At 32.4% G+C, this 15,357-nt stretch overlaps 3 protein-coding genes across 3 annotated transcripts; all 3 read right to left on the bottom strand.

Moving 5' to 3' along the window:
• Positions 1 to 860: 860 nt before the first annotated feature.
• Positions 861 to 1,875, bottom strand: LOC123894828 (expansin-A23-like). The gene is made up of 2 exons (XM_045944905.1): positions 1,740 to 1,875; positions 861 to 1,480 (listed from the first exon to the last, which is right to left on the bottom strand). The coding sequence occupies exons 1-2, from the start codon at positions 1,873 to 1,875 to the stop codon at positions 861 to 863; spliced, it is 756 nt and encodes a 251-aa protein (XP_045800861.1).
• Positions 1,876 to 4,164: 2,289 nt separating this feature from the next.
• On the bottom strand, positions 4,165 to 5,179 carry LOC123894827 (expansin-A23-like). Its single transcript, XM_045944904.1, has 2 exons — positions 5,044 to 5,179; positions 4,165 to 4,784 (listed from the first exon to the last, which is right to left on the bottom strand). The coding sequence occupies exons 1-2, from the start codon at positions 5,177 to 5,179 to the stop codon at positions 4,165 to 4,167; spliced, it is 756 nt and encodes a 251-aa protein (XP_045800860.1).
• A 2,379-nt stretch (positions 5,180 to 7,558) lies between these two features.
• Positions 7,559 to 10,544, bottom strand: LOC123894826. Its single transcript, XM_045944903.1, has 2 exons — positions 9,688 to 10,544; positions 7,559 to 8,387 (listed from the first exon to the last, which is right to left on the bottom strand). The coding sequence occupies exons 1-2, from the start codon at positions 10,533 to 10,535 to the stop codon at positions 7,751 to 7,753; spliced, it is 1,485 nt and encodes a 494-aa protein (XP_045800859.1). The 5' UTR covers positions 10,536 to 10,544; the 3' UTR covers positions 7,559 to 7,750.
• Positions 10,545 to 15,357: the final 4,813 nt, after the last annotated feature.

The raw sequence follows: 15,357 nt of genomic DNA, 5'->3' as shown, positions 1-15,357 counted from the left end.
TTGCCCTTAACTTCTTTTATGGTTTTTTTATTATTCCATAATTGCCCTTAACTTCCTCTCTTTTTTTTTATGGTTTTTTCATCTATATTTATTCTATACTATAATATATAAAAAGAATACATGAGTTTTGGGGTAGAATTTTCATAATACCAACATTACCCTTGCTTTTTTTTAGTAGCAACAAAAATCTTTTATTAACAAACTCACCATAACATAAGGCGTATCCTTTTTTTGGGTACATAAGTTAGACACAGGCAGGCAGGCGCGGAACGCGCCTGCCTGGCCCGCTAGTAATTAATAATTTTTATCACAATTCTCCTAATAATTTTGTGACTAGATATATTTTTCAATTAAATTTTATATAAAAGTTTCCCCCACCTTCCTAAATCTATCCGAATTGCAGGTTATAAGGAGAAACAAAATAATATTCCAAAGTTTTTATCCGTGATAGCGATGAAATACGAAAAACAATGATATAATATGGATGATTCATCGAGCAACTTTGTCGGATAAGATGAATAGCAAAAAGAGAACCAATTTTTACAATTATATGAGCAAAACCCATGACGCACAAACTTTTGTTCTAAAAAATTTTGCAAAAAAAAAACTACTTACTACGTTTTATCTTTACTAAAAGAAAAAAAAAGAAGCTAGAATTCTAAGTGAAATTGGAAAATCATTTAAATAAATTTTAAAAAGAAAAGGTGTACAAATAAACTATTTTATAACATATAAATCACGTACTTTTATTTCATCAATATACTAGAATTAAAATTACATGATACTCCGAATAATTATTATTTTTTAACACATTCTCCTAATAATTTTGTGACTAGATATATTAACGTATTAAATTTTATCTAAAAATTACCCCGACCCTCATAAGTCTGTCCAAATTGCCAGTTGTAAGGAGAAACTGAATAAAACTCCAAAGTTTTTCCATCACTTGTAGTAACTTGAAATGACAAAGCTTGTCCTACCAAATTAACTCCAGAATCCCACTTTTGTCCCCAATTGCGTTTCATGGGAATCCAGCCAGTCTTAGACCCTTTGACACTAACACGAGAAACATCGCCAGCATTGGCAACATTGAACACCAAAACTAACAAGAAATTAGGGTTTCCGTTGATCTCAAACCTTACACCCCCTCTTTTGAAACATGAAACACGTCGATATTTAACTGGTATGATACCGCCTTTTTCGTAGGCAATAGAAGTGAACATTTTATAACTCAAGTCAAAGTGTTTTTGTGGTGGATTACACCAAATATCAGTGGTTTTGGAGTAATCTGGAGGACAAAAATTTGTTGCGGTTACCGTGATTGGCTTTGCACCCTTTATGCACCATTGAGGATCGTTCACACAAACTAACTGAAAACAAGCACCACAAGTAGCTCCGTTATTGAATAGAGCTGTGCTTAGTGCTGTGTTTGCAAGTCCATATCCTTGTTTGTAGAGATCACCATAACCACAAGCCCCCTCTGCACAAATACAAGAAAGGATTAGGTACACAACTTGTTTCCCGTTTGTTCTTCATTCATATAAAATTACTAACAACGAATAGTCATTTGAACTTCATGTAACACATAACGTATGATATAAAAAACTTGAAATATTAGGCAAACAAAATAATGGAGATTCATAGTTCTTTATTGTTGAGATTCTAAATAACGTATAAACAATTTATATCATTTAAAAACTCATATAGAATAAAAATGAAAGTTTGATTTTAGAACTTACGCATGGTTCCAGCTCCTGACGGACCACCATAGAAGGTTGCGTGAGCATCATACCAATTTGTATCAATGCCTGCTATGACCTGTTTGAGGAGCAATATGAAAAAGGTCAAAGGAATGAAAGAGTGAGAAATAGCCATCACTAAGGTACGTAAAAAACACGGAAAAGAGCCGCAGAATATTTGCATTATAGAGTAGTCAATAAATGGTGGTATTTAAAGGAAATCAAAATAAATATAAAAGGCTATAATTCAATTCTCAAAACAAATAAAGAAATAAATTCAATTCTCAGGAATAGTAAAAATAAAAGTCAATTCCCAAGATAAATAAAAAAAGAAAAGTCAATTTTTACCTTGAAAAAAAAAAGAGGAATTCATAAAAGAATTAAAATTTGGACATATAAGTCAATTCCCAATTCATAAATACTAGAATTTTTACAAAACTTAGGCCCAATAAAAAAATATAAGTTGATTCTAAAATTTAGGCCTCTAAAAAATTTAGGCCCATAAATAATTAATTAACATTTGCTGATTTTTTAGCGTATGCTTATCATATGCAACAAAAAAGCAGCAACATTATTATTTTATTATATAATCGATCTTCATGTAACAACTGAGATTCACAATTACCAACAACAAGACAATTGAGGTTTATAGTTCTTCAGCTAAACCAATGATGCCAACCACACAAATTCCAAGTGGCACCAACATAGAATGAGTTCCACTATCCACTAGTAATTGGAGCATGGATTACCAGAAAACTTACTAAAAAACTATTGCCATGAAGAGAGAATAATCATGTCCACCAGCTGCTCAACATCCACAACTGTTTTACCAAAAAAAAAATTAAAATTAAAATCAATTTGGACAATCTTCTAATGCATCATCATACAACTAAATGTCAAACCACAATGAAATGAATAAAGATCCTCTCCATTTGTTTATCTCTTCATTTTTGCCATTATTAAAGTTTTTAGAATATAAATACAATTAGCTGGCATTTATTGGGTCCAAATATTTAATATATATATATTCTAAAACCTATCAAAACTATAGTAATAGAGAAGGAAAATATAGAGAATAAATCGAGAGACCCTAACTAAAGCAAAACATAGCCTAATTACAAGCGTGCATACACATATATAGGTGAATATTTTGGTGGATCTCGGGTTAGTGTTATGAAAAATCGATCATCCATAGTTGCACGTAGAAGGGTGAGAGTCTCGTAAAACCAAGATCTTAGTGTACGAAATCGACCGAAAAACCATATTCTAGTGACTCTTGTGTCTCTCTCAACCCCTTTATCATCTTTGTTTTGTTGTTAAAAGAAATATTATATTTTATGGACTGCTGATATGTCGATGAATGAGGTATTAAAGATACCCTCACATAGAATGATAACACAAGAATATGAAGAAAAAAGTCAAATAAAAACTGACATGTTTTAATATATTTGGTCTTGAATGTATTTAATAGTATTTGATATGAAATATATTTATCTTTTATTTTTTATAACTTTATATACAATTCGCTCGTGAAAAATCGATTTATAGTTTGAGCCAAAAAAAATTGATTAAATAATCGATTAGCATTTTTTTTATCTTACTCCTATAGGCGAAATAAACAAAAAATAGAATTCTATTTGGAATTAAAGGTTTCGTAATAAAATGTGTCAACAAACAAAGGTTTGATAAATAAAAATGGTGGAATTGGAAAAAATAATTTAAACAACAAGTATAAAAAAAAAGGTGTACCACAAACCATTTTGAACCCGAGAAACAAAGACTTCCCTTGATATTTTTTGAAAGGAAAGACTTTTGGTGAACAAAATGTTAGAACTAAAATTACATGATACTCGTAATAATTAATAATTTTTATCACAATTCTCCTAATAATTTTGTGACTAGATATATTTTTCAATTAAATTTTATATAAAAGTTTCCCCCACCTTCCTAAATCTATCCGAATTGCAGGTTATAAGGAGAAACAAAATAATATTCCAAAGTTTTTATCCGTGATAGCGATGAAATACGAAAAACAATGATATAATATGGATGATTCATCGAGCAACTTTGTCGGATAAGATGAATAGCAAAAAGAGAACCAATTTTTACAATTATATGAGCAAAACCCATGACGCACAAACTTTTGTTCTAAAAAATTTTGCAAAAAAAAAACTACTTACTACGTTTTATCATTACTAAAAGAAAAAAAAAGAAGCTAGAATTCTAAGTGAAATTGGAAAATCATTTAAATAAATTTTAAAAAGAAAAGGTGTACAAATAAACTATTTTATAACATATAAATCACGTACTTTTATTTCATCAAAATACTAGAATTAAAATTACATGATACTCCGAATAATTATTATTTTTTAACACATTCTCCTAATAATTTTGTGACTAGATATATTAACGTATTAAATTTTATCTAAAAATTACCCCGACCCTCATAAGTCTGTCCAAATTGCCAGTTGTAAGGAGAAACTGAATAAAACTCCAAAGTTTTTCCATCACTTGTAGTAACTTGAAATGACAAAGCTTGTCCTACCAAATTAACTCCAGAATCCCACTTTTGTCCCCAATTGCGTTTCATGGGAATCCAGCCAGTCTTAGACCCTTTGACACTAACACGAGAAACATCGCCAGCATTGGCAACATTGAACACCAAAACTAACAAGAAATTAGGGTTTCCGTTGATCTCAAACCTTACACCCCCTCTTTTGAAACATGAAACACGTCGATATTTAACTGGTATGATACCGCCTTTTTCGTAGGCAATAGAAGTGAACATTTTATAACTCAAGTCAAAGTGTTTTTGTGGTGGATTACACCAAATATCAGTGGTTTTGGAGTAATCTGGAGGACAAAAATTTGTTGCGGTTACCGTGATTGGCCTTGCACCCTTTATGCACCATTGAGGATCGTTCACACAAATTAACTGAAAACAAGCACCACAAGTAGCTCCGTTATTGAATAGAGCTGTGCTTAGTGCTGTGTTTGCAAGTCCATATCCTTGTTTGTAGAGATCACCATAACCACAAGCCCCCTCTGCACAAATACAAGAAAGGATTAGGTACACAACTTGTTTCCCGTTTGTTCTTCATTCATATAAAATTACTAACAACGAATAGTCATTTGAACTTCATGTAACACATAACGTATGATATAAAAAACTTGAAATATTAGGCAAACAAAATAATGGAGATTCATAGTTCTTTATTGTTGAGATTCTAAATAACGTATAAACAATTTATATCATTTAAAAACTCATATAGAATAAAAATGAAAGTTTGATTTTAGAACTTACGCATGGTTCCAGCTCCTGACGGACCACCATAGAAGGTTGCGTGAGCATCATACCAATTTGTATCAATGCCTGCTATGACCTGTTTGAGGAGCAATATGAAAAAGGTCAAAGGAATGAAAGAGTGAGAAATAGCCATCACTAAAGTACGTAAAAAACACGGAAAAGAGCCGCAGAATATTTGCATTATAGAGTAGTCAATAAATGGTGGTATTTAAAGGAAATCAAAATAAATATAAAAGGCTATAATTCAATTCTCAAAACAAATAAAGAAATAAATTCAATTCTCATGAATAGTAAAAATAAAAGTCAATTCCCAAGATAAATAAAAAAAGAAAAGTCAATTTTTACCTTGAAAAAAAAAAGAGGAATTCATAAAAGAATTAAAATTTGGACATATAAGTCAATTCCCAATTCATAAATACTAGAATTTTTACAAAACTTAGGCCCAATAAAAAAATATAAGTTGATTCTAAAATTTAGGCCTCTAAAAAATTTAGGCCCATAAATAATTAATTAACATTTGCTGATTTTTTAGCGTATGCTTATCATATGCAACAAAAAAGCAGCAACATTATTATTTTATTATATAATCGATCTTCATGTAACAACTGAGATTCACAATTACCAACAACAAGACAATTGAGGTTTATAGTTCTTCAGCTAAACCAATGATGCCAACCACACAAATTCCAAGTGGCACCAACATAGAATGAGTTCCACTATCCACTAGTAATTGGAGCATGGATTACCAGAAAACTTACTAAAAAACTATTGCCATGCAGAGAGAATAACCATGTCCACCAGCTGCTCAACATCCACAACTCTTTTACCAAAAAAAAAATAAAATTAAAATCATTTTGGACAATCTTCTAATGTATCATACAACTAAATGTCAAACCAAAGTGAAACGAATAAAAATCCTCTCCATTTGTTTATCTCTTCATTTTTGCCATTATTAAAGTTTTTAGAATATAAATACAATGAGCTGACATTTATTGGGTCCAAATATTTAATATATATTCTAAAACTTTTCAAAACTATAGTTATATAGAGAAGGAAAATATAGAGGATAAATGGAGCGATCATAACTAAAGCGAAACATAGCCTAATTACAAGGGTACATACACATATATAGGTGAATATTTTGGTTGATCTCGGGTTAGTGTTATGAAAAATCGATAATCAATAGTTGTACGCAGATGGATGTGAGTCTCCTAAAACCAATCTCTTAGTGTACAAAATCGACCGAAAAACCGTTAAGATATATATCATTTTTTTTTCTTCATTTGCTAGTGACTCTTTTGTCCCTCTCAATCCTCTTTATTTGTTGTTATTGTATTTGCTCATCATTTTTTTTTTTTTTTTACAATGTTTTCAATGAGGATCAAACCTAGCACCTCATGCATATTACCCAAATCCCTTACCACTAGACCAAACCTTGTGGCTTAGCTTATTGTATCTTTGAATTTGGAAAAAAGTTCTAATTGTTAGAAACTCAATTCAAACCCTCCTTTCTTGTGTTTGTTAAACTTTCAAAATTTTCTCTCATTTGCAAATGGTAAAATTTGAAGAGGCAAGGATGAGAATCAAAGTTTTATCCTATATGTTCATACGAACACATCGATTGCTAATCAACTACTCCATCCGTCCCAAAACTTTAGTCCTTTTAGAGTTTTACACCCGGATTAAGAAATAATAAAGATTGATAAGTTAAGTCATTTTTATCCCTACTTTATTAAGAAAAAGAAAATTCATTCATTTAATGTTTTAGTTTTTGTAAGGGTACAAATGATAAAATGTCATTAATTGTGCATTGATTTCTTAATAGAACCAAATATTTGGGACAAAACTAAAAAGTTAAAAGGACCAATGATTTAGGACGGCGGGAGTAGTTTGTAAAGAAAAAAAAAAGAGGTAACTTTTTTTAAGAAACAAATAGATGAAGACTTTTAAAAGTGATTATTTTATTAAAAGAATACTTTTTTTAAGGAAAATGAAAGAAAAAAAGAGGTAACAAAAGGTGTTCTAGACTAGCCGACATGATCCAGTTCGGCTTCATCTTAAGGTTCATTTCCATAAAGGCCCAATCTCCCTTTTTTTTTTGTTGTAAAAATTGGAGAAGAGAAACATTTTTTATTAAAGTGGCCGTAACAATCATTAGTTGGTCTAGTGGTGATTGATGCTGAACTTTGTAGGGAAGATCGCAGTTTGATTTCCCACAACTATAATGGAAAGGGAGCTGAAACCACTTGATACCAAAACTGACCTCTAAATCAGAATAAACGGTTGGTGAAAATAAATAAAAATGGTTCGAATAATAATTTTACAACTCAATATAGCCATCACTCAACTTCATATCTCTTGGGCACATTTATTAAAGAAGGCTGTTATTTAGACACACAAAAGTATAGACAAAGGATTGACATATTGTTATTTACACATGTTGCACGTAAATCGAGGCCAAAAAAATATTAAAAAATTTTAAAATCGTATTTTTGTCACATTTTTGTCAATATTTTATGTTGAATTATCATTTCTCTTTATTAAAACACACAATAGCTTCATTTCTATTTTCTATCATCATGTACACACAATCGATGAATCGTATATATATAAGTTTTTTTTCCTATGCTTAAAAAAGTGCTTTTAAATAATAAATCATCCATCACACCACACCACACCACACCTAAGCTAATTATATGGTTAATTAAGCAACATCAAGATTAACAATTTCACGAAACTCCAACCTCCTAGTTTCATTATACAACGTTAGTCTTTTATTAGGCCAATAAGTTAACCATATCCAACCTCTTATTTCCCATTCCATTGTTTTCCCAAAAGCACTTTTATCAACTTTCCAATTAACACTTTCACCATATTCATCACCAGCAAAAATAACACCACCTTGTCTAGTAAAAGGTCTATAAGCACTAGAGTAACGATTTTTAAACCATGATTTTGGATTAATTAATGCAAATTTTGAAGGCTTGGATGAAAACACTTCTTTACCATCCATACTATCATGTAAAAACCAATTTAAATTTGCACTATAGCCATAAACTGATTGTTCAAATTTCCATGGCTTTAAACTCACGGTTGTTGATTCTCCAGCTGAAACTTTAAGTCCTAAGGGATTTGGTGGCTCTATTGATGCTTCTATACCTTTGTCAATGCCAATTTCTTTTTTTGGATTTTCTGTCGATTTTCCTACCGATAAACTTACTACTTGATTTTGAAGAGTTGGTGTGAGTTGTAATGATATTCTTGATGGAAAATGTTTTTCAGCTGCACCTGCTCCTCTTTCTCTTACAAGTGAATCATTCACCAATTTTGTAACATCACACCTATATATATATATATATATATATATATATTGACAATGAATCAAATTTTAGTTGGGTATTTGTTACCTCAAGATAAAATTCAATATATCACGTTATATTTTTATATTAATTTATATTAAAATAATTGAAATTTTAAAGGAATTTTGCCTATAGGATAACGGTACTTAACAATGGAAGTTGGGTGTGCCAAAATATAAATTAAAAATCACTCCAATATACTTTAAGTAGAATAAGTAAAAATGCATGGTTTTCATAATATAAACTCATTGTTATTTAGATAACTAATTGTTAAAAAAGAGGAGATGTTGTTATCTATAAAAAACGGTTGATGTTAACTCTTTTTATTAATAATAATAGAAATTTTAAGTGAAAATCAAGTATCTGGCCGGAATTGAGTTTCATTCAAAAAAATCTTCCAAGAAGTCAAGAGAAAACGGATTTGGATACCCTTTCATATGGGTTTAGAGATTCAAATTGTTTTTCTATCTCTCCTGAATTCATGTCTTTCAATAGGGTTTGGATTTACTATATTCACCATTCACAAATTCTCGTAGCCACCATTTAAATAATTGTTGGATTGAGATCGGATAATACAAATTTTAAGTTAGGTATTCTACGTTTTAAAAAAAAAATTATTAAAATATAGACTGTCTAATCTCAATCTAACAACTATCAACATAATAAATACATGAATTTATTAACCAAATTCATCATAGTAGCAATAGCGATGCTAAAGATTTAAATAATAAAAAAAAAAAAAAAGAAAATAAAAGGACAATTCTCTATTAACTAATTGCAACAAGTTAAGATTAACTGTGAATTTTGCTAAATCATAGCTTGCTATTGTAATTTCGCCGAACTCATCGTCAATATAAACAAAAAACTTAGTCAAAGATTGTCAAGATAGTGGGGCTTTTCTAGCTTTCCTAGATTATTATATTTCTTAAAACATGAGATAGTTGATTGATTTTATAAATTTATTTTGTTGTGCTAATAAATATAGTATGTTTAGAGTTATTTATTTGAACTTATCTACCGACTTATATACTTATTAGATTGTTGTGAGAATTTATAAAAATAATTACGACATGCTCATAAGTTGTTTTAAGTTATTTTCATTAACTTGAAGAGATTATAAAAAATAGTTTATAGTTTATACAAAAATAATTTATTTTATCTTATGTTATAGAAATAGCGTACAAACGAACATTTTATGTTATAAACTACAAATTAAGTTGTTTATAAAAAATAGCCATAATAATATTAAAAAAAAATAGTCATAATATTTGTGATTACATACCTTATGTTATCAATGTTGACCATGATTTCAACCCACTCCTCTTTAACAACAACTTTATAATTAAACTGAAGAACACTTTCAACTTGATGATACTTAAGAGAGAATTGAAGTCTCTCAGTTGGATGATTATCTGATTTCTCAACATCCATGCAAATAGCAGGACAATAAAGTTGCACTTTCCACAACCCAAATGTTGAAAAAGCATAAGAAAACAAAGAACAAGGTGTTCTAAACATGTTTTGATGTTGTTCTTCATGTTCACCAACCCAATTAGTAACTCCAAGGTTCAACGAACGCATCCATTGTTCTTGTAAATTCGAACCTAAAAGTTTCATAAGCAAATTTGACGCTTGTCTTGATTCATAACTTGTTAAGTGGTCTTTTAAAATACCAATAAATGTATCGCGAAGATTTTTAGGTTCTTCGTATATGCAAACAAGGAATAAAAGAGTGAAAAAAGTGAGGTTGAAAATGTTTGGTAGATTTTGAACAGAGTCAAGTTTTGGAAATTTTATATAAGGGCTGTTTTTGTTTGAACCATAATGAAGAATGTCTTGAATGAAATTAAGAAAGAGATTTGAAATTATTTCTTTGTCTAATAAATTGTTGGTTTTTGAGTTTTGCTTAAATGGTTTTGAATTCCAAAGATTAATTGGAATACCATTGAAGTCAGCAATAATTAAAAAATTGAGTTTTGAGGATTGATGAATTTTTGATATGGTAAGATTGAGAATTGGTTGAGATGTTGTTGAAGAACATATGTTTAAGGAGATGGAATTTGTTTTCCATTGTGAGATTTGTGGAAGATTTTGAATCCAACAAAATACATCATGAAAATTGAAAGCCATTTGAAGAAATTAGTTGAATTAATTAAACTAAGTCTAACCTCTTTATATAGGTCTAATTGGTTGAGGCTTCACATATGATTAATATGAATATTTGTTTTGATAAAATGATTGGTTTTGCCATTAAAAAAAAAATTGCGGCACAATTTATTGTCTGTTTACCTTTAATTCAAGTGTAATTATCTTACCTATCTTTAATTCAACTTTTTAAATGCTATTAGAAAACTAAAGTAGTAAGCTATATAGATGGTTGAATTGGACAAGAAAATAACTACTAGCTAGCTAATAGATGATCAAATGCAAAATGTTCATGCATGATGCAATATTCCCCATTAACTATGTATATGTAATTATGAATCTTTATCTACCATTATTGTATTTTACCAATTTGATAAAAAGGTAAATGAAGTTTGTACGAAAGTGTGTGTATCAGCATATATGAAGCTTATATTTTTATCATAAATAAAGGAGTTTAAGAAATTCCTCTAATGTTGTACCAAGAAAAAAAAAATTCCTCTAATGTTAATAATGTCCTTTACTCTTTAGATGCTTTTTGACAAAATTTAAATTCTAGTGTCTTAGAATTTTAAAATTCGATCTTATTCAACCTTAAAAAAAATCTAGTAAAGATTGCCCCACTTAGATGGACTTGGAATAAATAGTTAAGATTTGGAATGAACTCTTATTTCCATATGGATGAATAGTTATTTTTGAAGCCCAATAGTAAGGTAGTGCTTCACAAATAGTTATTTTTGAAGGTTCGTGACGTGTGTGATGAATTGTTTGTTATAATTAGAGCTAATTGCATTGGTAAGTTTCCTACTATGTTATAATTTTACCATCTTTTTGGCATGTTTATTGGTATTGAGAGTGACAAGTCTAAGATCTGAGAAAGGTAGATAAGGAAGCTCTTTTACACAGCTAATTTTGATTAAGAAAAATAATTAGGCTTCTCCTTTTCGCACCTGCCACCATTTCTCACTCGCCTCCTAAAATTTCCTAAGTACCCCCCTCGCCAACTAGAGTGCGAATAATGTTCACATACAAGAAAGCGAGTGTTACAAAAATGTGGCCGTTAATGCAGCCATCCCTTATGGAGATTTTTTTTTTTTTTAAAAAAAAAACATTCGCAACCTAGAAGACGAACACCCTTTTATTATAAATTTCCATCATTTTAAAAATTATCGAAATTAATCATCCATAAGACAAAATTTAGATAGATGAATTTGATTTCCTTCTAAAAACTACGTACTTTACCTCAAAATATTTTTCCATCCAAACACACTCATAGTCTTTAATTATAAGTTAAATTTAATGAGCAGCGTGACAGTGAGGAACAAGTTGAACAAAACTGTGAAGAGGTTATGGGATGCTGTGCTTTTAATTTTCTGAGTTGATGTATTTTTTTTCTAGATTTGTTGGAAGATATGGGTTGGTTTTGTTAGGAAGCTCTTTTGGGCCTAGATTGATTGGGCTTGGCCCAACATTGTAAGCCTATATAAGGCAAGCTTTGCTAATGAATAATAATAAGGATCATTGATTACCAACAAGTGGTATCAGCTAAGCCTTGATCCAAGACCTTCCTTTTTTTTTCGCGCGCGCGCCAACTAACATTTCAAGAAAACTGCAGTTTTTCGGTGACAGTTGCGGTGGTTTGTTAAGGAAGTTACGGTGGTTGCTAACCGTTTTCTTCATCTTTTTGCTCGCATTCATCTTCATTCAGCTCATTCCTTCCCTCCACTTTGAATCACAATGACAGAAAACTCCAATTTTGCTCAACCATCCATCCCAAAGTTCGATGGTTATTACGAGCATTGGGCTATGCTTATGGAGAATCTTCTCCGATCGAAGGAATACTGGACAATGATTGAACATGGAGTTCTTGCAGCTCCAGTGAATGCGACGGTGGAACAACAACGGCTTGCAGATGCAAGCAAGCTTATGGATTTGAAGGTAAAGAACTATCTTTTCCAATCTATTGATCGAACAATTTTGGAAACCATATTGGAACGTGACACTGCAAAGAACATTTGGGATGCAATGAGACGCAAGTATCAAGGTTCAAACAAGGTGAAACGTGCGCAATTGCAATCCCTAAGACGTGAATTTGAGATTCTTGAGATGGAAGAAAGTGAATCTGTCACTGAATTCTTTGCAAGAACTCTCAAGATTGCAAACAACATGACTGCACATGGTGAAAGAATGGAGCAAGTGACAGTTGTTGAAAAGATTCTCAGATCAATGACTGAGAAATTCAACTATGTAGTGTGCTCCATCACTGAGTCAAATGATGTAACCACTATGTCCATAGATGAGTTACAAAGCAGTCTCCTTGTTCATGAGAAGCTTATGAAAGGAAAGAAGACTCATGGTGTCACAGTTGGAGAGGAGCAAGCTCTCAAGGTGTCCAATTCTGGTAGAGGAAGAGGTCGTGGTTCTTCCTCAAGAGGGAGAGGGAGGGGAAACCAGAGTAAAGAACATGTAGAATGCTTCAAGTGTCACAAATTGGGACACTACAAGAATGAATGCCCTGATTGAGATACAAATGCAAACTATGCTGAGTTTGGTAGCAAAGAAGAAATGTTGCTAATGGCTTTTTCTGGTATGAACACTGACTGCAAGCATGTGGCTTGGTATCTTGATAGTGGCTGCAGCAATCACATGATTGGCAACAAAGATTGGCTGTTTGAATTTGATGAAAGCTTCAGAGAATCAGTGAAGCTAGGGAATGACTCAAAGATGGCTGTAATGGGCAAAGGTAATGTGAAATTGGATATGGAAGGAAAAATAATAGTGATTACTGATGTGTATTATTTGCCTGGCTTAAGCAATAATCTGCTTAGTATAGGGCAACTACAGCAGAAGAGTATCACTATCATCTTTAAAAACAACATGTGTCAATTGTTTCATGAAGAGAAGGGATTGATCATTAGCACTGCTATGACTGCAAATAGAATGTACATCATCTATGCACCTGTGATAATTCCAAATTGTCTGCAAATAACAAAAGAGGAAGAAACTGATCTATGGCACAAAAGATATGCACATCTTAGCCTTAGAGGGTTGAAAGTATTGACTGGAAAGAAGATGGTTAGAGGTTTTCCTGAATTGAAGGATAGTGAAGAGAAGTGTGGAGATTGCTTGTCAGGGAAGCAACGCAGAGATAGTATTCCAAAGCAGGCAAATTGGAGAGCTTCTTTGAAATTAAAACTTGTACATTCAGATATCTGTGGTCCCTTAAACCCTAAGTCCAATGGAGGGAACAAGTATTTTATCACTTTCACTAATGATCTTACTAGAAAAACTTGGACTTACTTTATGCAAGAAAAATATTCTGCATTTGAACTGTTTAAAAGGTTTAAATCCCTAGTTGAAAAGGAATCTGGATGCTTAATTAAGTGTCTTAGAACTGATAGGGGTGGTGAATTCACATCTGCTATGTTCAATGATTTCTGTAGTTCTCAGGGTATAAAGAGACAATTGACAGCTGCTTATACTCCACAACAAAATGGAGTTTCAGAAAGGAAAAATAGAACACTATTGAATATGGTGAGAAGTATGTTATCTTGCAGAGAAGTACCTAAAAGATTCTGGCCAGAAGCAGTCAATTGGGCCACTCATGTCATGAACAGGTGTCCTACTTTTGCTGTAAAAAACATCACACCAGAAGAAGCATGGAGTGGACACAAACCATCAGTGAAGTACTCCCTCCGTCCCAAAATATAAGCAAAAAGTGGTCAACTAAAGTGGATGTATTTGGTTAAAAATTTGGTCCAAATACATCTGATGACAAATCGTCACACTCTCTTTTCCATGCCTATTTTAGCAACATTAGATACATTTTAGTAGGTTTTTAGCAATAAATATGAGAGAAATCTAACCATTAGCTTGATTACTTGATTTGCAAGAAAACAGGAAAAACTGCAGGAAATGAAGGATTTTCACTACGCTGGGGGCGTAGCCCATCACGCGCCGCGTGATGGAGCTCACAGGGAGCCAGGATTTTTACTCTGATTACGCGCGGCGTGATACTTGACCACGCGCGGCGTGATGCTTGGTTCAGGAACTGGGTTGCTCTCTGACTTGACTACGCGCGGCGTAAGGCCTTACCACGCGCGGCGTGAAGTCTTGATTGAAGATGAAGATTGCCTCTGACTTGATCACGCGCCGCGTGATTCTGTTACCACGCGCGGCGCAGTTGATGGAATTGCAACCACGCGCGGCGTGGTGGATCTGGCGCGCGGCGTGGTTGCGTTCTGTATATATATTTTCTGCAGAATTCTGTTTTTGGGGTTGGAAAATTCTGCGAAATTGGACTACATTCTGGTCTTGGAACTTGAAGATCGTGATTCACACTCCAGTGGAGAGCTCCAAGCGCATCAGATCATGGATTCACAAGCCGTGGCGATGAAGCGAGGAAGCGAACGAAGATCGATGAGGAGCTAAACTCCTTGGAGGTAGGATCTAGGATAGTCTAGAATGTAGGGAGATCATGTGTAAGCTGTTATATGTGTAAGAATCTACTCATTTCATAGTGATTAATTTGATGCAATTCAATGTTTAATGCTTTACAATCCTTCATTAGTGTTGTAATGATTTTGAGTTAAGTCACGTGCGAGAGTATTGATTTAATGTCTGAACTGAATTGTATTGAGCGCTCGAGTGTCTCCGGTCGAGAGATTGAGGCATAGAGTGTAGCGGACGATTGACGCGCGTTAAGATCATTCGTTGTAGGTAGCTTCCGCCCGAGAGATCGGGGGAGTATCGACAACGAATAGAGTGGATTTTGACAAGAGATTGCGATTCACTATTTTGTCGATCTAGT

This window comes from Trifolium pratense, linkage group LG7, assembly GCF_020283565.1.
Source record: "Trifolium pratense cultivar HEN17-A07 linkage group LG7, ARS_RC_1.1, whole genome shotgun sequence".
Classification (NCBI taxonomy): Eukaryota; Viridiplantae; Streptophyta; class Magnoliopsida; order Fabales; family Fabaceae; genus Trifolium; species Trifolium pratense.
Note: the sequence above shows the minus strand (reverse complement) of the source record. Positions and strands in the feature narration are given on the sequence as shown.